General features: G+C 40.0%; 1 protein-coding gene across 5 annotated transcripts in view; it reads right to left on the bottom strand.

The window, feature by feature from the left end:
• Positions 1-23,568, bottom strand: part of ELP4 (elongator acetyltransferase complex subunit 4) — a 283,737-nt gene that overhangs the window by 30,316 nt on the left and 229,853 nt on the right. Inside the window, exon 10 of one of the 5 annotated variants that reach the window (XR_004000077.1) lies at positions 14,570-14,661. The exons of 3 other annotated variants lie outside the window; for them this stretch is intronic. Coding sequence is in view for 1 of the 2 variants with exons in the window: in XM_030560248.1 (XP_030416108.1) it covers positions 17,863-17,913 (51 nt within the window). In the remaining variant the exon portion in view is untranslated. Of the gene's footprint in view, positions 1-14,569; positions 14,662-17,805; positions 17,914-23,568 lie in introns of those variants that run through there. One more of the 5 variants, XM_030560248.1, reaches the window with a different exon arrangement.

The following is a 23,568-nucleotide window of genomic DNA, read 5'->3' as shown; positions in this document are numbered from 1 at the left end:
TACAATAAATATATTTGAAGTTGAGGGGATTTTTGTTAAATATGTTGAGGAAGGGCTTGTTTAAGAGATGTTGAACTGCAAGATTAATTATCTATTAATAAGGCAAACACTGACTAAAAATTACAGGTCACAAAAGTAGTAAAAGATAGACAATCCCATTTTTGTTGGATTTTTACAAAATGGTATTTAGGTAATTTAGATTTGTTCATACATCTTTCATACTAAGGGTGAAATGATGGCCCATTGAAGTCAATGGGAGTTCTTGCATTGATTTCAACGAGGTCAGGATTTCACCCTGAGAATTTAGACTTCAGTCCTGCCAGTGCTAGCACATACTGTATGTGAATGCTCCCACTGAATTCACAACTTCCATGCGGATAGTCATGTGTGTGTTTGCAGGATTAAACTTTTTCATGTGAAGTAATTCCTGTTACAATTTTAAACTTCTAGGACCTCTCAGAATAAAAATAGTGGAAGAGAAGTTAAAATGTATTTACATAAAGGTGAGAGATACATACATTTACTAGATGAGAAAACAAAATCCAACTTTTTTTAAATGATGGGAGTTGACAACATTTTGGGATACTGATGGAAATCGAATCTCAGTATTAAAAATCAGTTGAACTTTTTACAAAAATCTTACTTGTACAGCACATTTTGGGGTAATCTGTTATCCAAGTACTGTAGTTTCATTTTAGTTCAAATTTACTTGCAGAAATAAAGGATACAAGTATGATCTCCCAATACATAAGAATATCTATTTTATTAAAATTTGGTTATTTTGTTGATGGCTTCATATATAGTACCCTTTAATATAAGCTTGCAGTTTTTGGCTCTTTATTCTCCATTACTAAATACCTACCATCATTCTGGCTTCAGTTCTTATTCTATTTTTGTGATTTATTTTTGTTTGGAAAGTGTCTAGAACCAGATTCTAGGAATGGACTGTGCCTTTAGACTGTGCAATATCCGTGCATTTCCTTTAGGTATACAAAACTGGACCTTGACCCAGAGTGTTATGTTTCTTCTCACTTAAATAAGGAATTGTGACCAAGAGAAGAGCCTGACTAACACCACAATAGCTAATTCCCCACTACCACAATGAATGCCTTACTTGACATACACGACCAACGCTACATGTCAGACCATACTAAATTCTAAGGTTTGCTCAACAGTTTATTTTACATTTACTACTTCTCATTTTTCTATTTGACAGCTGACCTTTGCTGTACTTATTCTCTGATTATAAAGATCACAGTTTCCTCTGAGACTGATGCCAACTGTAAATCAGCCGGTAGGTGTCACAGAGCAGATGGTCATTATCCTCCTCAAATCGCTGGACTGGGTGGCTAGTGTTCCAAGACAACTTCCAAATCCAGCTCTCCCACATGGCAAGGCAATGCATTATTGCCAGACCACCAGGCTGGCCCAACACCTTACCATGAGCTTTCTGTTAGTTTACTGCTAAGGGCACATGATACAGAACACTGCTTAGTCCATTTTGCTTTAGTTAGGTACGGTATCTATTTGGATAAATGATTACTCTCCATTTTTCTAACATGCAATACAATTGTAATACCTATAATCTCTTTCAAAAGTGCATCTAAAATATGTTATTGAATCAATAATACATCTGCAATTAATTTTTAATAACATACTACACAGAAACAAAATTTCAGTTGGGACAAAATCTCACTGAAAAGCAAAAATGAAACTTGCAATGTCTGTTTACAGAAGGTAAAAATTATAATGGGTTCCCGTTTTTGGGATCTAGACTTCCAGTGCATTACTGTTAAAAAGACCTGCAACTGAATAATCTTTGATCCAGACTGCTGAAGCGGAAGGTACAAGGGGATCTGGAGGTGGCAGATATGAAATGAGGAAAGAAAAAAAAGTGTGGGGGGGGAGAAGATGATCCCTTTGTGGAATAATTCCTAATTTCTTGGAAGCAGCATAATTTCTGGGGCTCTTTGTGGATCTTGTTAGCAGGGACAGGAGGAAGTGGAATAGGGGACCAGACATTCAATGGAATCGTCTTTTGCCGAGGTAGCAGGTATTGCTGAAGATACCTCATTAGGAGTTAATGATGACTGAAGCACCAATTACTTACACTGGACTCATCAGAAGATGCTAATGCACAATCACAAGGGGAGTCAGCCAATAGCAACATGACCCCTAAAGGAGCTCTGTTACAAGTGGGGAATGGAGTGAGGTGATTGTCAGTAAGATAAGGGCTTTTCTGTCTTGAAGGGCCACAAGATTTGTGGAGCTTAAAGGATTCTTTTCCCCACTGAAAACATCTCTATTTCAGGGCGTGACTGCTTGGAAACACTTTAAGATTGGTGTTATGGAGTTTCGTACCAATTCTGGCTTCTCCCCCATCTACTCTTCAAGTGGGTATCTTCACAGGAAGGTATAATCTAGCATTAAACTATTAACCAGCTTAATTAGTGAGTAGTGCTTGCTGGCAAAGTACTCAATGTACACTGGCAAGCATAATTTCTAATAGCAAGTTGCTTGATCTAATAGCAAGTTGATAGGCAGAACAAAATATCCCCAACTTCGGGGGAAAGGGGGAAATGGTGGGTAAGTGAGGATCTTCTGTCATAGATACCTTATGAAACAAGAATAACATGATAGGTATTGTCTAATAGAATCAAATAGGTTAAAATAGTTCTGCCATTGACTGCTATAACAACAAGAAAATGACCTTTTAAAAATTGAGGATAAACACACACATACACTACTGAAAACTCCAGGGGAATCCAAAGGACTTATAAATGGTGAGAATGAGTGCTGGACCACTCTGAACTTGGGAAGAAATTCTAAATCACCATAGACTAAACCTAGGTTCATGATGTGATAAAGCCCAAGAACCAGTGACTTGGAGAAAAAAAATATGTAGAGAACTCCATGAGGCTGCCCTAAAATTCTCCTGGATAGGAAATTATCTCAGGCTGACTAAAAGCTTACCAAACTTGTCTTAACATTTCTCTGTCTCTGCTGAAGATTCAGCTCTGCTGAGGAGAAACTGTATGAGATGCAAACAGAAAGCCATTACAATATGGATCTCTTGGACATAGTTTGAACTAACATATTGGTGGTCAAGTGAAACAAAACTGGATAGATGCTGCTTCATATAAAAGTTGAAAGAACTTTTCAGTTCTTATTTGCTAAGATGTATTTCAGTGAAACAGGATGTAGGAAAATATTGGCAGGATATTAACTGGTAAAGGTGTAACTGTCAATATTTGGGGAAGAATTTAGCCTGAGTCCACTGCAATGCTTCATCCTTACGCAAGTTGGTGTAGTGCTGTTCTGTTTCCACAGCCAGAAGCCACTGCTAAATCTTTTTGGCCAGATCCTCTGGACTATCTGAACTGTGCTCAGCACAGGAAAGGGAAGTCACAAAAGTTCATGTCACCTTTGCAGCATCCTAATCCTGTGGCCAGTTGGGGACCAATCAGTTTTCTGGCATAAGTAAGTTAGTTCAGTCATCTTTACAAGGAGCAAGAATCGGATTTACCATGGAAGACAGAAATCCAGAAGAATCATGTAACTCTTTTCTTCTGAATGTACTCAGGACTTCTGCTGCCAGAGGGAAAGCAAGAAAGGTTCTCCCCAATGAAGTGAGAAAGCATCCATCGCTGCTGTGGTCATTTTTTCATTTCTGGAGCACAATACTGGTAACTTTCTGTTCAGAATGTAAGAAACAGATCTTTCTGGTCTATTTTTCTTGAGAAATGTTTATTCCACCTCTAACTAATCAAGGTATCAATCCTGACGGTCCATTACTGGTCATCTGAACCTGGTTGCAATTCATGCCAGGCAGGTGGAAACCAGAAATATTCAGAGTGATATTTCCCACCTTTTTAACCATGAGGACCTCCTACCAGGAGTACAGATTAATCTTATGTTGCTTACTGAGTACAACTTTGTGTCCTAATTGTATGCATATAAAATTCTGACCTAAATACAGCCACACAGTCTTTGGAAATAACAGGTTCTGAAAAATCAGAGGGATAAAGGACTTCCCCGAACTCCAGGATATTCTTGTAGTGTCTGAATTTTGAAAAGAAGCTACATTTTGTAATTATGAAACTCTTTGGAATAGGTTCTCTTCCCCATAATGCATACATAGATAGTTCATTCTTCATTGTAAATTCTCGAAGCTCTCAAAAAGTCAGTTCTTGAAGGTATTTTTTTCATATAGAGATACTGAGTGTGACTAGAGAGACCATGGTATCCTTTTAAGAGTGATTTACAAGGTGATATGCCATAGGCATTATCAATAATGTTGCAACCATCAGATCCAAGATCTGCAGCATGGTCCTGGCCAATATCTGCCGGCAACAACATAGCTTTTTTACAAAATCCAAAGTATCTTTGAGCCATGTTTAGTAGAGATTTTAAAAAATATTTCAGTTGTCTCATGCTTGTTAATCTGGGATTTGGGTGTAGTTTATGATTAATATAAGTCAGACGTGGGCAAACTACGACCCGCAGGACCATCCTGCCTGGCCCCTGAACTCCTGGCCAGGGAGCCTAGTCCCCGGCCCATCCTCCGCTGGGCAGTGTGGGGAGCGCAGCTGACTCTGGCCGAGTGTCGCGGCTGCAAGCTCCTGCAGCCGGAAAATGGGCAGGGAGGGGGGTGTTGGGTAAGGGAGCAGAGGGTTCTAGCGGACAGTCAGGGAGGAGGGGATGGTTGGATGGGGTGGAGATTCTGTGCGTGGTGGTCAGGGGATGGGGAACAGGGAGGGTTGGGAGTGGGAGTCCCGAGGGGCCTGTCAGGAGGCGGGGATGTGGATAGGGGTCAGGAGGGCAGTCAGGGGACAAGGAGAAGGGGGGCTTGAATAAGGGGGGGTGGGATCCCGGGGGGGGCAGTTAGGGCCGGGGGTCCTGGGAGGGGGTAGTCAGGGACAAAGAGCAGAGGGTGGTTGGATAGGGGGTGGGAGTCCCAGGGGGGCCGTCAGGGGGTGGGGATGGGGATAGGGGGCAGGGCAGTCAGGGGACAGGGAGCAGGGGTTGGATACGGGGCGGGGGACCCTGGGAGGGGGCGATCAGGGGACAAGGAGCAGGGGGGGTTGGATGGGTTGGTGGTTCTGAGGGGGGTAGTCAAGGGGTGGGAAGTGGGAGGGGGTGGACAGGAGGCAGGAGTCAGGGTGTTTGGGGAGGCACAGCCTTCCCTATCTAGCCCTCCATACAGTTGCGCAACCCCGATGTGGCCCTCGGGCAAACAAGTTTGCTCACTCCTGATATAAGTGATACCACATCCTGGCAGTGAGTTGAACAAATCCTTGAACTCTTCCCAGAGTCTTTCAATCTTCATAATCCAAAATCCAGACAAGGGAGCAACTGCACTTCAGTTCTGGGGAGATATTGAGCTAGATCCTGGCTCTTCTTCTGACTGCTTTATGATGTTCTGGTGGTTCTAAGCAGCTGTTAAGCTTGCAGCAAAGCATGCTTGCACAGGGGGAATTCTTGAGTAGTATAGAACCACCACAGTGGATCTTGTACCACTCCTTTCCAGGGTCCCATTGCAAGGGCGAAAGGGATCAAAGCTGGGATGTTACTATGTCCTGGTAACCCTTGGATGCTAAAATGCCGCCTGGGGCTGCTAGCAGTTGGACATAAATCAGAGTAGCCCTGAGGCTGATCTAATTTATGGAGTCACTGAACTGTCCCTGACTGGTATCAGGATGGGGGAGCATGAAAAGTGGCTGAAAGCCTAATTTGCATTCCTTCCTTGTGCCAAGTTAATCTGAACTAGAGCGGAAGATCTAGCCCAATGTATTATCTAGCTATTTCGCTATCATCATAAACATTCAATATATAGATGTGATATTGATGCTAGCCTACAAAAACAAGAAAAATAACTTTCCCCCTGAGAAATCTTACATTCAACTTTTAACTATGATATATTTCTCTGTGTATTGCATCTATTAAGTCCAGCGCACTTACCAGTCTTCTTTTTTCAGCAACAGTAGAATTACTTAACAAAGCAACATTCTGAATATTCTTTCTATGACTGACACAGGTATACAAAGGAGATATGCCCAGGACAGGCTCCAGTCCTCTTACTGAACATTTTTGCCTCAGGAAATCCTGAGCTTCGAATAAAACCCCTTCCCTCTTTTGTCTTGTATTTTTAGATTGCTGACAGTTTAGTTATGATTTTTTGCAATGATTTTTCCTAATACTGCTGAATTTGAGTGCATGCTCAAATGTTTATATAATTCTGTAACTTAGCATGTTGCTTTACAGAGATTTAAGTAGACTGATTCTGAAAAATCTGCAATCTGAATTAGACAAACAGAATATGAAGAAAGACAGACTATGTAAAAAGGAGGGATCAGGAAAATAATGCAAGTCATCACAGAGTGAGCAAATCATGTGCATTCTGAGTGAGTATTTTTAAGTATGGACTGATATCAAGAGAATGTAGTACACAATGTGGCATGGAAGTTCATAATGGTTAACAAGTGGAAAGAAGTGCATTTTAAAGAAGGATATGAAGGAGGAGTGTGAGGATGGTTGGCAGGAAAGGGAGTTAGCTTTTCACATACAGGGACAAAATAAAAAAGTAGTAATGAAGGCAAGAGTGAGAAGAGATGACAAAGGGAATCACAAGAAGAGAAGAGTGCAGGGGAGTGAAGTGGGCGGCTATCAGAGAGGAGATCCAGCGCTGGGGACTGTTGAGGTGGACAGACACATATGGGTAAAGGGAACAAAGTGGTTGAATGTGGAAGAAACAATTTATAAAATAAAAAGTGGGTTCAGTGACTGGAAAGTGCTTTGATTGGTGAACCCATCAACTGAATGTATGGTTGTCAGGGCTGCAGTCACATTAGACACCAAACCAAATAACTGGTAAAGGTGTACATCGTACTCTAGGATTTAGCATACCAGAAACAGATCGGTAAGGCTCAGAGTCCAACATCAAGAGTATCCCAGGTTGTGTATTACATAGTGAGAGATGCCTGACCAGGGCTTGAGCGTAGACTTCAATTTGATCTCCAGGCTCGAGGTGAGCATCCCAGGGAGTGACATTAAGGTTCTAATACCAGTGACCCCATTAACCTTTGTCAGAAACCTTTAATTTCAGGTCAGACTTAGGAGAACTAGTGAAAATGTTCTAAAGGTGTTAAAGCACCAGTGGCTAGTGGAATAATTTTACCCCAAAATTTGCAGGGGACAGAGAAATTCCTGCAAGACCCTAGCTTATGAACAAATTCAGGCTGGAAATTAGAAGAAGATTTCTAACCAACAAAGGGGTGAGGTTCTGGAACAGACTACCAGTAGGAGTAGCGGATACACACAACTAACTAGTTTTAAGAGATAGCTGGACAATTTTTTGAGTGCAACTGTATGATGGGATTGTTTGTGATGATAGGAGGCAGGGCTTAACAGCGCTGAGACTCACTTCCAGTTTATATTTTCCTAAAAGGTTATGCTTTAGCGGTTCGGCCAGCCGCTGGCAGGGGGTCAGGAAGGGACTTCTCCACCTGCAGTGTATTCTTGGTGGTGAGAGGGGTTATCTCCTACCACAAAGCATCAGGGAGCTAGAGATAGAGCTCTGGTCTTCCCTGTCAGATGTCCTGAGGTGGTACCGAGCATTCTCTCAGGTTCTTGCTCACACGCTCAGGGTCTAACTGACCTACATATTTGGGCTTGAGAATAGATCACCCTCTGGCTCAGACTGGTAGTGACCTTGGGGCTTTTTTGTCTTCCTCTGCAATGTGTGCGTGCGAGTCACTTGCCAGGATTATCTGGGTACATCCCAATTAATCATTTCCCTGCCATTGCAGGGGCCTTGGACACAGGTGCACCTCAGTCCCTCCTATTCTCTGCCCGTAGCACATAATAGTTTAGTCTCCTGTGAGCTCTAATACTTTGGTCTGATTAAGGTTGCTGGGTTCAATGTATGGGTGCTAGAGTGACCAGATGTCCCGATTTCATAGAGATAGTCCCGATATTTGGATCTTTTTCTTACATAGGTGCCTATTACCTCCCATCCCCTATCCTGATTTTTCACACTTGCTATCTGGTCACCCTAGTGGGTGCTGGGTGGTGTTGGTGGCCTGTGATATACAGGAGGTCATACTAGATGACCTGGATGTCCCTTCTGGCCTTAAACTCTATGACTTTGCTTCCCTACCACCAGATACAAGTTCCAACACCACAGGCTGTCAAACCCTATCTTTACTCTGCTTGTTGCTTGCTTGTTCACTTCTTAGCATAGAAACTCTAATGCTTGACTGAGGTTCCTAGCTGCTCCCATAATATAAATAGCAAACAATAATGTTATGTCCTCACTTACCCCTTTTAGAAAACAAAAACAAAACAAGTACCAAAAAGATCCTCAGCTTACACTATGGCCTCTTCCTGCTTCTCCTTCTATAGTACCATCTTGGACTGGTTCCTTCCCTGTGGTGCAGCAATCTTTAGACAGCATGCCAAGCCTCCATCCTCCCCTAAATGCTCCTCTCTCTACTATTTCCCTTCCAGATTTCTCTTAATGTGAGAATGTAAAAACTCCTCTCCTCTTGGCTCTTCTACTTCCCACAAACTCCTTAAATGTCTCCTCCTCCAACCTTCCCTTCTTAAGACTCTTCCCCAAATCCTAAGCTTTCCTATATCAGAAACTCCCAAACTCTCTCCTCCAGCCAGCTGACGCATAAAGCAGCCTCAGTCTCACCTCTTCTCCTCCCTGCCCATTCCTCCTAAGCCAGCCACAATTATTCATGGCAGGAAGAAACACATTGCTCCCCCCCCCCCCCATAATTGTGACCATGACTATGGTCTCTTTCAAAACAAGTGGCCCGGATGCTAAGCCACAGACTTTTCATTGTAGTATCAGACTCTCATTCCTATGAGGACTCTTTTTTTTTTGGCTTTCTGCTTCAACTTTAAGTCAGACTTATAATCTGTTTCTAGGGAGGCCAACTCTACCCTGATGCACCTTCCCCAGGACCAGACTGTTCCAGGTAACATGTGAGTATATGTCACACTCAGCAGAGGAGTCATGGTCTGCTCCAAGACACCACAAGCAACTTTCCAAAAGGAGGACATCTTCTCAGTTGCATCTGAGCCACCTCTTGAACGAATCCACAAAAAAAAAGACAAATTACAAACAGAATCCTGTGAGGTGAAGCCAACTCTATTCACCATATAAAAACTTCATTTTCACTTAACATTGGAAGACAGCAAATGATAATATAATTATATAACTAAAATATATTATTATAAAAACTAAAATATATTCAATATTAAACATTGTAGCTACAATGTGTGTGTCTTTAAAAGAATATCAAAGTTAGCTCTTCAACAAACAAAAGCAAGAAAGGAATGGACAGTTAGAATCAGTGCTTATTTAGAATTTTACTTGAGGGTGTTCCCATCACTCATGAACTGAGAGCACAGACCAAGAAAGGACACCTATTATAAATTACTTATTTTTGGAGAATCAGTATGTTTCTAACTTTAGTTAATAAAATAAATTATTGTTATTATGGACATTCAGAGAATCAATAAAACATAGACCAAACTCTGCCCTGTCCACAATGTAAGTAAAATTCACATTTTTTTTACTTTATAATATGCCTTACCATAAAAATCAAGATTGCTTTAGGAGGAAAATGTATCACCTGAATAAATACAATATAGTTTAAAAAGTAGGTAAAACTGAAATTCTCTTCTTGATACATTTCCTATACTAGCCAGTTATCAAAGTTGGATTTTAATCATGCTGATTACAAGAAGCGCCTAATTAAACACTTTTAATGAATTTCTACTGAACAACTTTGGGTGACTGACTCTTAAGCATATCAAATATATATAGAAGAAAGACGATAACTTGATATGTTACATAATATGACACACAGTGCTTGTTATGTAAGCCCTTTAAATGTTAATTTTTTATTAAAAAGTTCCATCCTTCTTGCCAACATATCATTAACAGCAAAATGAGAATTAAAGTTAAAAACATCTCATTTAAAGTGCTCAAGTATAGGGTGAGGCATTGCACAACATCTAATGACACACATGGCCTGACAGAACTTGTGCTGGATAAAAATGCCAAAACAGACTACTTTCCGGGTTGTCAACTTCCAGCAACAGATATTTAATGACTAATTAAATGGTCTTGTCACATTCTTGTCTAACTAAAACTTAATGTGAAATAACTACAACACAATTATAGTGCACAATACATTTCAGGTGCTTCATTCATTTCTTACAGTGGAAACAAATGTGAAATTCTAAAGGTGAGTGTAACCCAACATGTATGTATATTTTATTCACCACTGTTATGTGGGACTATTCCTTTGTATATTATTACTGGAATTTGCAATACCTGAAAGCTTGCACAGTACTTGATTTTTGCTGTTCCAAATTAAGCTATGTAGATTTTGCGAAATCATTTAAAGACAATCTAGCTTATTGTTTTCCTTTGAAGATAAAATTTGCACCCTACAGAGTACAGAAGAAAAACACCTGACCTGGGAGGGTTTGAACACTAGGGAGATACCAACACTCCCTAATTCTTTGTAATCCTCCCAGTTTTTACACATAATTATGAAATTACTAATTCAGGTTTATATCTCTGAATTTTGCAAGTACATACATTCTATATATAAAATATATGTGTATATGTCACTCACCACCAGCTGGGTCTGATGAACACAGCAAATAGGGTTGTAGCCATGGGGGACATTATTCTCTACCATCCATCTGGCACATGTGCAGATCATGCAGTGACTAGGTAGGGAGTGCTGCTGGATTCACTGTCCACACCACAATCTGCATATTATGTGCTAACTACTCTGTGTGGACCCTGCTGGACTACTGTTAACACTCTAGGTATCAATGAATCCAGTGCACCAAACCCCAGTGACAATTGCTGCAACTTGTCCCCGATCAGACCCTCACTGTGCAGTCTGTGGGGGAGGAGAAGCTGGAGGGGCAGGAGGAGATGGCAGTGGCAGCAGAGGTGGAGAGAGGGAATATTATAGAGCAGGGAGAAGAGGACGAGGATCATACTGGGAAGGAGGTTCAGGCCTGGGACCGGCCAAGGTAATTAAGGGCCCTAGGCAGCATAGGAGTGCGTTTCTGAGGACCAATTCTCTGCTTCTGCCTGTTTGGGGGTGAGGGTTAGGGGCACAGTGACGATGGCAGGTTCCCCCCCTTTGCCTCAGACAGGGAGAGGAGGGAGGAGAGGTCCCAGGTTTTCTGAGGCAGGGGAGGAAAGGGGAAAAAGGGGAAGAGACATCCCAGTTTCTGCAGGGAGAGAAAAAGGGGCGGGGGAAAGAGAGGTCTAGCTTTCTAAGAGTATGTCTACACTATGGGATTATTCTGATTGTACATAAACCGGTTTTGTAAATCAGATTGCATAAAGTCGAGTGCACGCGGCCACACTAAGCACATTAATTCGGCGGTGTGCGTCCACATACCGAGGCTAGCGTCGATTTCCGGAGCGTTGCACTGTGGGTAGCTATCCCATAGCTATCCTATAGTTCCCGCAGTTTCCCCCGCCCATTGGAATTCTGGGTTGAGATCCCAATGCAAAAACAGTGTCGCGGGTGATTCTGGGTAAATGTCGTCACTCAATCTTTCCTTCGTGAAAGCAACGGCAGACAATCATTTCGCGCCCTTTTTCCCTGAATTGCCCTGGCAGATTCCATAGCATGGCAACTATGGAGCCCGTTTTGCCTTTTGTCATTGTATGTGTACTGGATGCTGCTGACAGATGCGGTATTGCAGTGCTACACAGAAGCATTCATTTGCCTTTGCAAGGTAGCAGAGACGGTTACCATCCCTATTGCACCGTCTGCCATGCCACTGTAAATTGGCGATGAGATGACGGTTATCAGTCGCTCTGTACCGTCTGCTGCTGTCATGGGTGCTCCTGGCTGGCCTCGCTGAGGCCAGCTGGGGGTGCATGGACAAAAATGGGAATGACTTCCCAGGTCATTCCCATCTTTATGTTTTGTCTAAAAATAGAGTCAGTCCTGTCTAGAATATGGGGCAAGTGTACTAGAGAACCAGAGAGCACAGCCACTCCATGTCAGAGCCCCAGAGATCTGGCAGAAATAATGAGCTGCATGCCATTCTAGGGGGTACCCCTGCAACAACCCCACCCGTTGCTTCCCTCCTCCCCCAACCCTTCTGGTCTATCGTGGCAGTGTCCCCCCATTTGTGTGATGAAGTAATAAAGAATGCAGGAATAAGAAACACTGACTTTTTAGTGAGATAAAATGAGGGGGAGAAAGCCTCCTGCTGCTATAATAGTCCAGGCAGGACATTAAAGGGTGGCAGGGGAGAGGAGCCCAGCCTCCCGCTGCTATGATAGTCCAGGCAGTAAAGAATCTTTTTAGACATGAAAGGGGAGGACGCTGATGGAGCTCAGCCACCAGTTGCTATGATGAAGACGGTTACCAGACGTTCTGTACCATCTGCCAGGAATGACTGGGAGTCATTCCCATTTTTATCCAGGCACCCCCGGCCGATGTCACCGAGGCCAGTCAGGAGCACTCACTGGCTGATGACGACGATGGATACCAGTCACATTGTATCGTCTGCCACTGGGAAGGGGATGCTGGTGTTCAGCGCTGCAGCACCTCATCTACCAGCAGCATGCAGTAGACATAGGGGGACATTGAAAAAAGGTGAGAAACATTTTTTTTCCCTTTTCTTTCGGGGGGCGGGGGAAGGGTGTAAATTGACGACATATCCTCTGAAACACCCAGGAAAATGGTTTTGACCCTACAGGCATTGGGAACTCAGCCAAGAATGCAAATGCTTTTCGGAGACTGCAGGGACTGTGGGATAGCTGGAGTCCTCAGTACCCACTCCCTCCCTCCATGAGCGTCCATTTGATTCTTTGGCTTTCTGCTACGCTTGTCACACAGCACTGTGCTGTGGCCTCTGTCTATCATAGCCTGGAGATTTTTTCAAATGCTTTGTCATTTTGTTTTCTGTAACGGAGCTCTGCTAGAACAGATTTGTCTCCCCATATAGCGATCAGATCCAGTATTTCCCATACAGTCCATGCTAGAGCTCTTTTTGGATTTGGGACTGCATCGCCACCCATCCTGATCAGAGCTCTACGCTGGGCAAACAGGAAATAAAATTTATAAGTTCGCGGGGCTTTTCCTGCCTACCTGACCAGTGAATCCAAGTTCAGATTGCTTTCCAGAGCGGTCACAATGGTGCACTGTGGGATACTGCCCGGAGGCCAAACCGTCGATTTGCGGCCACACTAACCCTAATCCGACATGGCAATACCAATTTCAGCGCTACTCCTCTTGTCAGGGAGAAGTACAGAAAACGGTTTAAAGAGCCCTTTATAGTGATATAAAGGGCCTTGTTGTGTGGACGGGTGCAGGGTTAAATCAGTTTAACGCTGCTAAATTCAGTTTAAACGCGTAGTGTAGACCAGGCCTAAGAGAAGAGGTGAGGGGAGAGGCAGCAGGGAGGAGACAGAGGTCCAAGCAACCTCCCTAATTCTTTTCATAAACAACCCTAAAAGTTTCAGAGTAAGGTTGGCATCTCTGTGATACAGGCAGGAAACCCAACTATAGTAGTAACAAAATAAGAAAATGCTTTCTCCTAGTACCACAGGCTGGCTGAATACCTGAATTCTGTATCAATATATCATTAGTTTTATTGGAGCCAATATTTTGGTCCTCCAGTGAACTAAGAAAAAAAACAACCATATTTCTCAAAAAGGAATATCCGATTACTGTAAATATTTGCAAATACTGTTGCTTCCACTGTATGTTCAGTATCCTGACCAATTATCACTTCATAAATAACAGAATGATATTAGTGTTGAATTTCAGACTGAAAAAATGAAGTAATACTATTGGCACTGACACCAAGATTTGAAGGCTTACTGCCTCTTCTACTTGATTGGAAGACTACTTGCATTGGCTAGTAAGAAGTAGACTTTTTTAGTATTGTTTTTTCAAACACGTACAGCTCAGCACAGCTGGTTACCACCACAATAAGAGTAAGTTGAAGTAAGTTTAGAATCCTTCAGTCTATTTAGAATCAGTCTGGCAATTAGTAGTAGTTTATTTCTTATGCTATTTGGAGAATGAAGAATTATTAACATCATAAAACCAGCAATAATATTGAACACCACCAAGGGCTCACTTCTATTCCTACTCTGCATCAACCTAAATAAATGTGAAAAACTCAACAACAGTTGCTAAATAGATAACCAAAACTAAAGAAATTTCATCTTGTTGTTTATAGCAGCACCAGTTATCCAAGTTATCATTCACGCTCTGCATTTCCAAAATCTAATCTGGATAAAGAATTAGGTATTGAAAAACCAGAGAAAGAAGAATTGTTGGAGAAAAAGAACTGAGCAACATATTCTAACTTCTTAATTAAGTAAACACAATCAGCTATGTGGTACTATTTTGCCATCTTGACACAGATACATCTAAGGCTTTATAAAAGTGAATAATGAGTCATGGAAAGCCTAAAACAATCTTGTCACATCTAAAGTGAAAGGTAGTATTAAGTAGGGCATCCACTCCAGTCTGCTGTTACTGCTTACCTAAGAATCTCTCTTCCGTCTATTTTCCCTTAGTTTCGGTCTTATTTCTCCCCTTTTCATCCAGAAGTTGCAGATATGGCTTATGAAGCTGACTATGACAAAAATGATATTAATTTCTTGTAGAACATGTAATAAATACATTAAAGATAATGTATTTGCTCTTTAGATTTTTTTGAAACTAGTTGACATTACTTATGATAGAGCAAATCATTTACATATGATGCACAAGAGACCGAAGAGAATACAGTAGTGTAAAATGAAGTTGTTAGTATCAAACAACAAGCATTACAATCATTTTCACTTTATGTACTTCTATTATTCTGTGTTCTGATACTGCATACCCCATTCTTATAAATCAATGACAGTTATTCCTTTTCCTTCTTTACCTTTCTAGCAGTCATAAAAAATATCTCAATTATTTAAAAACTCTACTTAGACTTAAATTAGGATTATGAACCTGAAAATCTTATTAGGAATGTTCACTTTGATTGTCTGAAGCTTTATCAGGTCCAATCATTATTTCACACACAGTAATATTTTTAACTTTTTAAATGCAATGTGTTGTGAATTTAGTGCTTGTAAGAGGTGTAGTGTTGACAACCCTGGGTCTTCAAACCTCCATTTTTATCCAGAACAGATACAAAGTGAGCCGGAGTAGTTCAATTTTCACTACCATGTCAATATGCCTCATCCTTTACTTGGATGTAAGGGTAGTTCAATCTTCATATCTTTTCAATCACTGGCCTCTGCCCATGAGGGAGCATGCTATAACTATACTGGTGCTTTCAGGCTCCTGGCCACTGAGAACTGGAGGGAGACTACCAAAATCATTTTATATGGGCCAACAAACAGCCATCACATGGCAACAACCTTCAGTCACTATTTATCTGGGCTGGATCTGATTCAGTCACCTATGAAAACAAAACATTTATATCTCATTAGTAATCCCCTAAATCATCCACCAAGAGCACTGCATTTTAATGACTCCAAAAGAATAAAAAATGAAGAACCTACATTATGGGAAGTTACAGTAATTAGATTCATTCTCCTAAAATAGATTACCTTGAAGAGATCATTAGATGATTTCAAAATCATGGATGACACTGTTCAACCACTGAAACTTGGTATTGTTTGGGCCCCCTACCATGACTGTAACCAACTTTGAAACCAGGTGATTACACACTGAAATGCTCCTAATGGTGCAGACACTTATTCACACCCCCATTTGGATTAGATTTGCTTTGAGGAAGGCTAATCACTTTGTAGTCTGCAATATCATGTTCTCTCCAGAGCTGCAACGGCACTCTGGATATGAATCACTAGTATGATAGTTCCAATGGTGCAAATAGTCTGCCCTCTGCCATTAACAGTGGACTGGTCACTCCCTAGATGGTCTGTCTGGTCCACTTTCTGCATTCCTTTAAGCAGGGATCAAGTTTTGCAGCAGTAAATTTCCTGTACAAATAACGATGTATCATTATGGAGGTCATTTGCATGCTATTTTCACAGATCTCAATCTCTTCAACAGCATTCTATTTCATATTGCTTCAATCACTAGCAAATCTCAGAAGTAGTGTACTGTGAGCATACTGCCAACTGGCCTGAGGCTGATGTGAGGGCACTGGTGACCATGCAGAGACCATCTAGCTCTGCAGTTCTCAACCAGGAGTATACATTCCCCTAAGAGTATCCAGAGATCTTCCAGGGGGTACATCAACCCATTTAGATATTTGTCTAGTTTTACAACAGGCTACATGAAAAGCACTAGCACAGTCAGTACAAACTAAAATTTCATACAGACGAGGACTTGTCTATACTGCTCTATACACCATACACTGAAAGGTAAGTACAATATTTATATTCCAATTGATTTATTTTGTAATTGTATGGTAAAAATGAGAAAGTAAACAATTTTTCAGTAATAGTATGAGGTGACAATTTGTATTTTATGTCTGATTTTATAAGCAAGTAATTTTTAAGTGAGATGAAACTTCGGAGCACGCAAGTCAGATCAGACTCCTGAAAGGGGAACAGTAGTCTGAAAAGGTTGAGAGTCACTGATCTAGCTAAACTCAGCAATAAGGAACACTTTGGTCTATAACAAAGGTATATGAGTAACTAGCTGGGATGAGCATAACTCACAGTGGCAAAAAGTACCATGAAAAGATCTAGGGACTTATGGTCTCATACAAGACTAGGGACAATTGTAATATATTGTGTGCAGAGAGGAGATGATGTCTAACTTTTGAGGACGTGGACTAAATTCTGGACTCATCCTTCTACACAGCCTGATGTTCTAAAGAGCACATTGGTCCCAGGTAATACTGTCAGCAGGGATGAAGAGAGGAAGAAAGAGGACGTTGGCTTTGAAAACTAAGTAGTTCAGAGGGATGAGGAAATGGGTTGGAAGATGCCTGACACCTTGCTGGGATTGCAAGGTCTGTTTTGAAGTCCCAATACTCAGATTTGGCCGGGGAGATGAAGGCAGTCAGTTCAAAAAGAGGAGGATGACAACTTGGGGGTGCAACAGAGCCTTTAGCATTTTATTTTATTTTAGCATGTACTAATAATAGCTGAAAGAACTGCTTTCTGGGTTCTTAGGACCCCATTAGTGTTTTTAATAAGCCTCAAGTGAAGGTGGAAGTGTCTACCTGTCCCCCTGCTCTTCCCAGGTAGTTGCAAGTGTAAAGAACCTCTGAAAATGAGACAACTTACATAGGTTAAATTTGAAAATGTTTGGTTTTTAAACATACAAAGGAAATTTAAAGTTAAGGTGGAAATATACAGAGGTGGAATTAAGATTAAGCACAAAAAGAAGAGCTATGTTGGTTTGTCTAGCTCTTTTCTTTCTCTTAAATTACTTTGTCATTTTTGCAGTGTTTTAAATTTTAATCCAATTTTAAATGCCTCAACTTCAGTTTTATTTCACTGTCATTAGCTAAATTATAAAAAAAGGGCATAAGGACTGCAGGTGGGAGGAAATTGCTTACAGGGACCCCTGACTAGCCGAACTTGCTGGTGAACTTCCTTGCCCTTCTCTACCCTTTTGATAGGCCATACTTCCCTTTACTGCTGGTTCCTAACTGTTACCTCTGGCAGAGAATAGTAGGGAGGAGGTGGCAGTATATTGTGCTTAACAAGGCTGGAAATGGAAAGTGACTGGCAGAGAGCCCAGAGCTTCTCTGTTCAAGGAGATGGACTGGTAGCTAAAAACTGCCTGTCCACTTACCTAGAGGCTTTATTTCTTTCCAGGGAACCTGAGGGATCCTTTAAAAACGGGAACACAAAGTCCCTTAGGATAGGAAATGAAGAATCACTCTTAGGTTTGTACCAAAAGATCTTTCCTGTGTGGGAAGAAATCAGAACATAAAAAGCAGAGATATTCCATTGATCATGAAAACTGGTTGACTAGCTAGAACGGATACTGACGTCCAGCCAGTTGGCTAGAATCTACCTCTGTAAAATGACTTTTTTTCACTAAAACAAAGGCAGTATGATCCTTATAATAGAATAACATGAATGGGAGAATTCACAGGGAATAAAGATGACAAGAACCTTGGTTGAATAAAGGGAAGCATACGGACTATTTAATAAATGAAACATAAAAATAAAAGGCTGTCTTATTCAGTTGACCTCTATTAATATAAAAGTCATATATGTTAGAGCTGGAAAAGGCCTGTTAGTTTTTTCTGCCTCCACGTCAATTTGGAATGGCTCCCCATAGAACATTCATTAGCTGAGTTTTACATGTCCCAAGTGATGACATTCTATATATTTTTTAAATATATGGTTTGTCTTTTATACCAGATGAAGTTTTATTATGGTAGCAGGATCAAATGAGTTTGACTTGTTGGAAAACTTTCAGGAAACTTCCTTCTCTTTTCAGTAAAGGTCTAATATTTATGAACTATTTTTCCTGATGGTCCAAAAACTCCACATATATCCTCTGGTCTCAGTCTCTAACTCAAGCAATCAGTGTTGGACCTTTAATGATGCAAGCCACTGTTTTATACTCCTTAGGCTGAGTGACAGTGCAAGAGTAATAAATGTACTGGTCTGTGGTTGAGGAATTTATTGGTTTCTATTTTCTTCCTCTTTGCTCCAGAGGTAATGATAAAAGAAGGAGACCAAATAGCACCACAAACAACATTATGTAGCAGCACTACCATAAGTTTCCATCAACGAGGCAGAAGAGATGCTGGGGAATTATATCAGTGAACTGGGTATAACACCAAAATATTTCTTTTAGTTGCTGCTGCCTGGCAGTTTGAAGAGGAGGAATTGGTGTGGTAAGGGTGCAGAATATTCTCCTTTATATATTAAATTGTTGAAAATAAAACTACCTCTAAGAAGTCAGATATTGTTTGAAATTATTTTCTTGTTTAATATGATTTACTCTTTGTCAAACTGTGTTTTTCATTTGGAGAAATTTGAGATATTTTCACAAAGGCTTCTTACAAATAAAATCAGGATAAAACGTTATAATAGGCAGAATTTAATTATTGTTATACAGAAATGTTATCTGCAATATGTTTTCCAGCTTTACTTAATAATTAAATGTTGCAGCTATTGTAAACATAAAATTCAAACTGTTTAAAAATACCATCTACATTCTTTTCCAAATTAAATCTCAAATATGCAAGCTTAGAGTATCATAAATGTATATGCATCTTATATTTTTGAAATACAGTGGAGTCAGCAGCAAAGTACAACATATTCACTAAAAACGAGAACTTTAAGCTTCATAGCGCCAAGGAACAGTGGTATGACTAACATTTCAACATTACTCATAAAAAGGTGTACTAAGAATATTTATCCCCATTTATCTGCCTGTGTAAGAATCAGAACAATGGTACCTATTATTAAGACATCAAAAGGCATCATATAAATGATTCCGTTGTAGGAATGATATGAAGACGAAACTGTTCAACTCAAATGAAAAATTCATCATTGGTATACCTCTTTAAATCTAAATATAGCAGAATTCCTTGGGATACCAAAAAATCTAGAGCAAATGTAGTAAGAGGAAAAGGGGAAGGCCTGGCCTGTGCAAAGTAAAACTGTTTCTGATGAATGATGGAACAGGTTTGACTCTGCAGCAAATTAAATTTCTTTTAACTATTCCCTCCACTAAAGAGGCAAATGATAGATATTCTGCCTGGGGGTTGAAGCTGCATACTCCAAGAAACTGGTAATGGTACTGGGGAACAGAGTCTTCCACATTCAGGTTGCTGGTTAGGATCTACCCATGGCAGGTAGGGATAAAAAGTTAGTATTATATGACAATTGTTTGATAGTATACATGAAATAGACTGGTAGTTTCAGTCCTGTTCTTCAGGGACAGAAGTCAACATCTCATTTGGTACCTTGTCCACAGCCTCAAAAGAAAGGCAAAGGATTACTAGAGTACCTCTAATTCCTAGGGGCAGTCACTCCAGGTCACACTGGAGGTACACAGGTGGCATGGGGTGGTGGAACTGTATTGCACATCCTGTGCTCATTCTGTGAATAAACAGATGTCCACAGTTTCTTGTAAATTCAATCTCCCACCATTTAGTTTAAAAATTTGGATACTAAATCCATATAATATACACTCCACATTTGAAAAAAATAGTTAAAAAGTTGCTCAACTTGAAGGAAACTGGTCAGCTCCCAGGTAAATATAAGAAGATGAGCAGCTCATTTCCAGGATTTCAGTGATACTTGTAGGTGGTACTACGCTGGGAAGGAAGGAGGGTCTGTGGCTGCTAGGAGGAGGGTCAGGGTCAGGATGCTGCCTTTTGGGACTCCCCTTTCTGGGAATCACGCCCATGCCCAACTGCATCTTTCAATGAGAACTTCCTCTGACTGCAGCCAAGTTCCACACCTCATCCCAGGAAACAGCAGGGCAGAGAGGCATATGCCTGAAGCAGAGGCCAGGGTGAGAACTTTCCCTGGCATGAATCCCAGAGCAGTTCCTAGCCGAAGATACGCAGCTGTTTATGACATGTTGAAGGTGCCAAATGATAGTGAGGCAGCCCACATGTTCAGGTGAAGGGAAGCCTTGACAGAGCCAAAACAAACACTAGGGAGAGTCTAGGTGTATTGGCATGAAGGAATTATCAAGACGGTAAAATAAGACCTGTTTCGTAGCCATATCCCTTTCAGTCTAAAGTGCCCAGGATACGTATAGTTGATCTATGTGCAATTTTCTGAAGACAAGTATACTGATCCTTGAGATGCTCTTGTTTAACTTCTGCTATTCCTCACATCATGTGAACTTATTAAGATTTATTTTTAAAAATATGGTCATTTAATAAATGTGTTAGGCAATTAGCATGAAAAACTCAGCTTTAAATGGAAGTCTTAGTTGAACAACGAAAAGAACTTAATTTCTAAGTTATCTGTAAATTTCTTCCAAGGTATTTTAAAATATACCCTAAAGGGAAATTTCAAGGTAAGCATAATTTTAAAATATTTCTTTACCATTCTTCAGGCTTTCATTGTTATTATTAAAAAAGAAAATCAATGGAGGCAAATAGAACACTACCTGAATTTTAGCTGTGACATACTGTTCAGCTGTATTATTATTATTGTTATTATTCATGTTCATATGTCTGGTATATGTTTGACAAATGAATATGTTAGGTTCTTAGGAAACACAATGAATCTCTATCCACTCCATAGGAATGAAAAGACCCATTCTTAAGAATCTATAACAAATTAGTGACAGAACTACATTAACTTATCTATATATAAAAACAAAAAATGTGAAGCTAACAGGACGTGTGTTGAACTTCACTAACCAATTACTTTTTTTTTTTGTCAAATCCTATTTCCCCTTCCTTCATCTATTTGAGTTGTCCGCTTTAATTATAATCATTTCAGGGGAGAGACCTCATCTTCAGATGTGTCTGTAAAACTCCTAACATGTTTAATTGTCTAGCATCTAAAGTAATAAATTGCAAAAGTGAACAAGAGACTGGAAATAAAAAGGGGTAATTACATAGACTGCACCTTGGGTCTCACAGCCATGAAAAGGCTATACATAAATATCTGTTTGTATTCAGTGGGTTCAGAACTCCTCCAGTAGTATAAATGCATCCTGCATTAATACACTGTATCAGTAAAACTCAGAAGTAAGAATAAAACAAATAAAAGTTAATATTGGAGCTATAAATCTAATTTGAAAGTAAAAATGGTTTCTGTTTTAAAGATGTATACCCTTTGAATATTCCTGGACCTCTAAAGAGGGGACATTCTTATGGTTCTGTGAACGTATGCCACATGTCAAGAAAACTATATTTTAATACATAATATAGCCCCATAAATAGATTACATTTGAAATAGCCCTAAGATAGAACAAATCACAAAGAGGTTTGTACATGTGTTAAACCACAGAGCCAAAGTGTAGAAATAACATTCTTCTGACATCATGAATGAATGTCACTTTTATACTTTTAGGGGAGAATTTACATAGACATATTGAAATTGAAGGCAATTCTTGTGTATCATGTTTTTGTGGCTTCCATTATCCTACCCTTCAATGTATTTTATGGGACTTGTTACTTTTTAATTTTGGATATTCTTTCAATATTTCTTCAAATGAAAGGCTGAAGGAATTACTTCGGCATAGTTCTACGTGTGGAGCTCACTAAGAGTTTGGGGAAAAAAAAACTACTCAGCATTCCCTCACCATTAGCAAGATGCTGGGATTGTGCATATGTAAACCAAAGAAGAAAGGAAATGTGGTTAAAATGCAGCATCAGATGGTAGTGTGGCATTTTTTATTAGAATCGGATTGCCTCTCTTATGGCGTGATCCAACTTCTTTTAAAGTCAATGGAAAGATTGCTATTGACTTTAACGGGCTTTGGATCATACATACCCTTAATATTGTGGAAGACTGGGAATTGAGAAATGGGTACAATATATACTGAATTTCTCCAAAAATATTCATGAGATGACAAAAGAATGTATCACTCAACTGCAAAACTATTACAAATGTAATATATAATTTTAGGCATTAGTCTTAATGGTAAAACTAACTGATGGCTATTGGAAAATCATGAAGCATGGCTTTTCTCTGTTTACGTATATAGAATCAATTTAGCTTTTCTTCTAGCTCTGTTTTAGAACTTTTAATTTTAAATCAGTTGTAAACAGTTTGGATCTGTGCTATCTCTTACCATATAGAAGACATTGAGAATCAGATCTATTTTATATTTCCACTAAAGTGCATTATGGATTCAATTTAAACAACAGGTACGCAGTATTTTATGACTGGTTAAACCATTAATCAAGATAAGTATTTGAAAGCACACGGATTTGAGTTTACTGTGCTGTTGATTGCCCAGCAACCATTTTCTACAATCATTGTTAGTAACCGAGCACTGTTCCTGGAGACCATGTGCTACCTTAGCATATGTTCTTTTCATACACTGCTTCAGATGGAAAATTAAAGACTCCAAACAAAACATTTATGTCCAGATTTTCAAAAGAACCCTGCACCTGAGAGCTTCAAATTAGTCACCTAACTGACCATATTTTAAATGTGAATGGAGCTGATTTGGGGGCATTGAGCATTTTTGAAAATCTGTTCTTAACACCAGGAAAATAAATCCATTCGGTGTTCAAACTTTTAAAATTTATTTTTACATAAAGAAGTAGTAACTGTTACCTGTAAAAAGTTATTTCAAATTATCACGAAAGGCAAAGAATGTAAATAAATTTAATTAATCTAGCCTTGCAAAATGCTCAGGAAAACTAGCCAGCTCAGGAACAAATCTACTACATACTCTTTTTCATGCATGCAATCCCCTCTCCCTCCCACTCCTAACATACAGCCACATTTAAATATCTGGATATTCTCTTTCTCAGACTCATACACACACTTTATATACCTGCATTTCACACACACATACTAGATAAGCCCCATCCTACCATTCACTCATTATTGAGCCCTCTGACTCAGTAACAAATACCCTCACTTCTGTTCATCTCTCCCACTTAGCCTCTACT

This window comes from Gopherus evgoodei, chromosome 4 (genome assembly GCF_007399415.2).
Source record: "Gopherus evgoodei ecotype Sinaloan lineage chromosome 4, rGopEvg1_v1.p, whole genome shotgun sequence".
In the NCBI taxonomy this organism is placed as follows: domain Eukaryota; kingdom Metazoa; phylum Chordata; order Testudines; family Testudinidae; genus Gopherus; species Gopherus evgoodei.
This window is presented reverse-complemented; position numbering and strand designations above follow the sequence as displayed.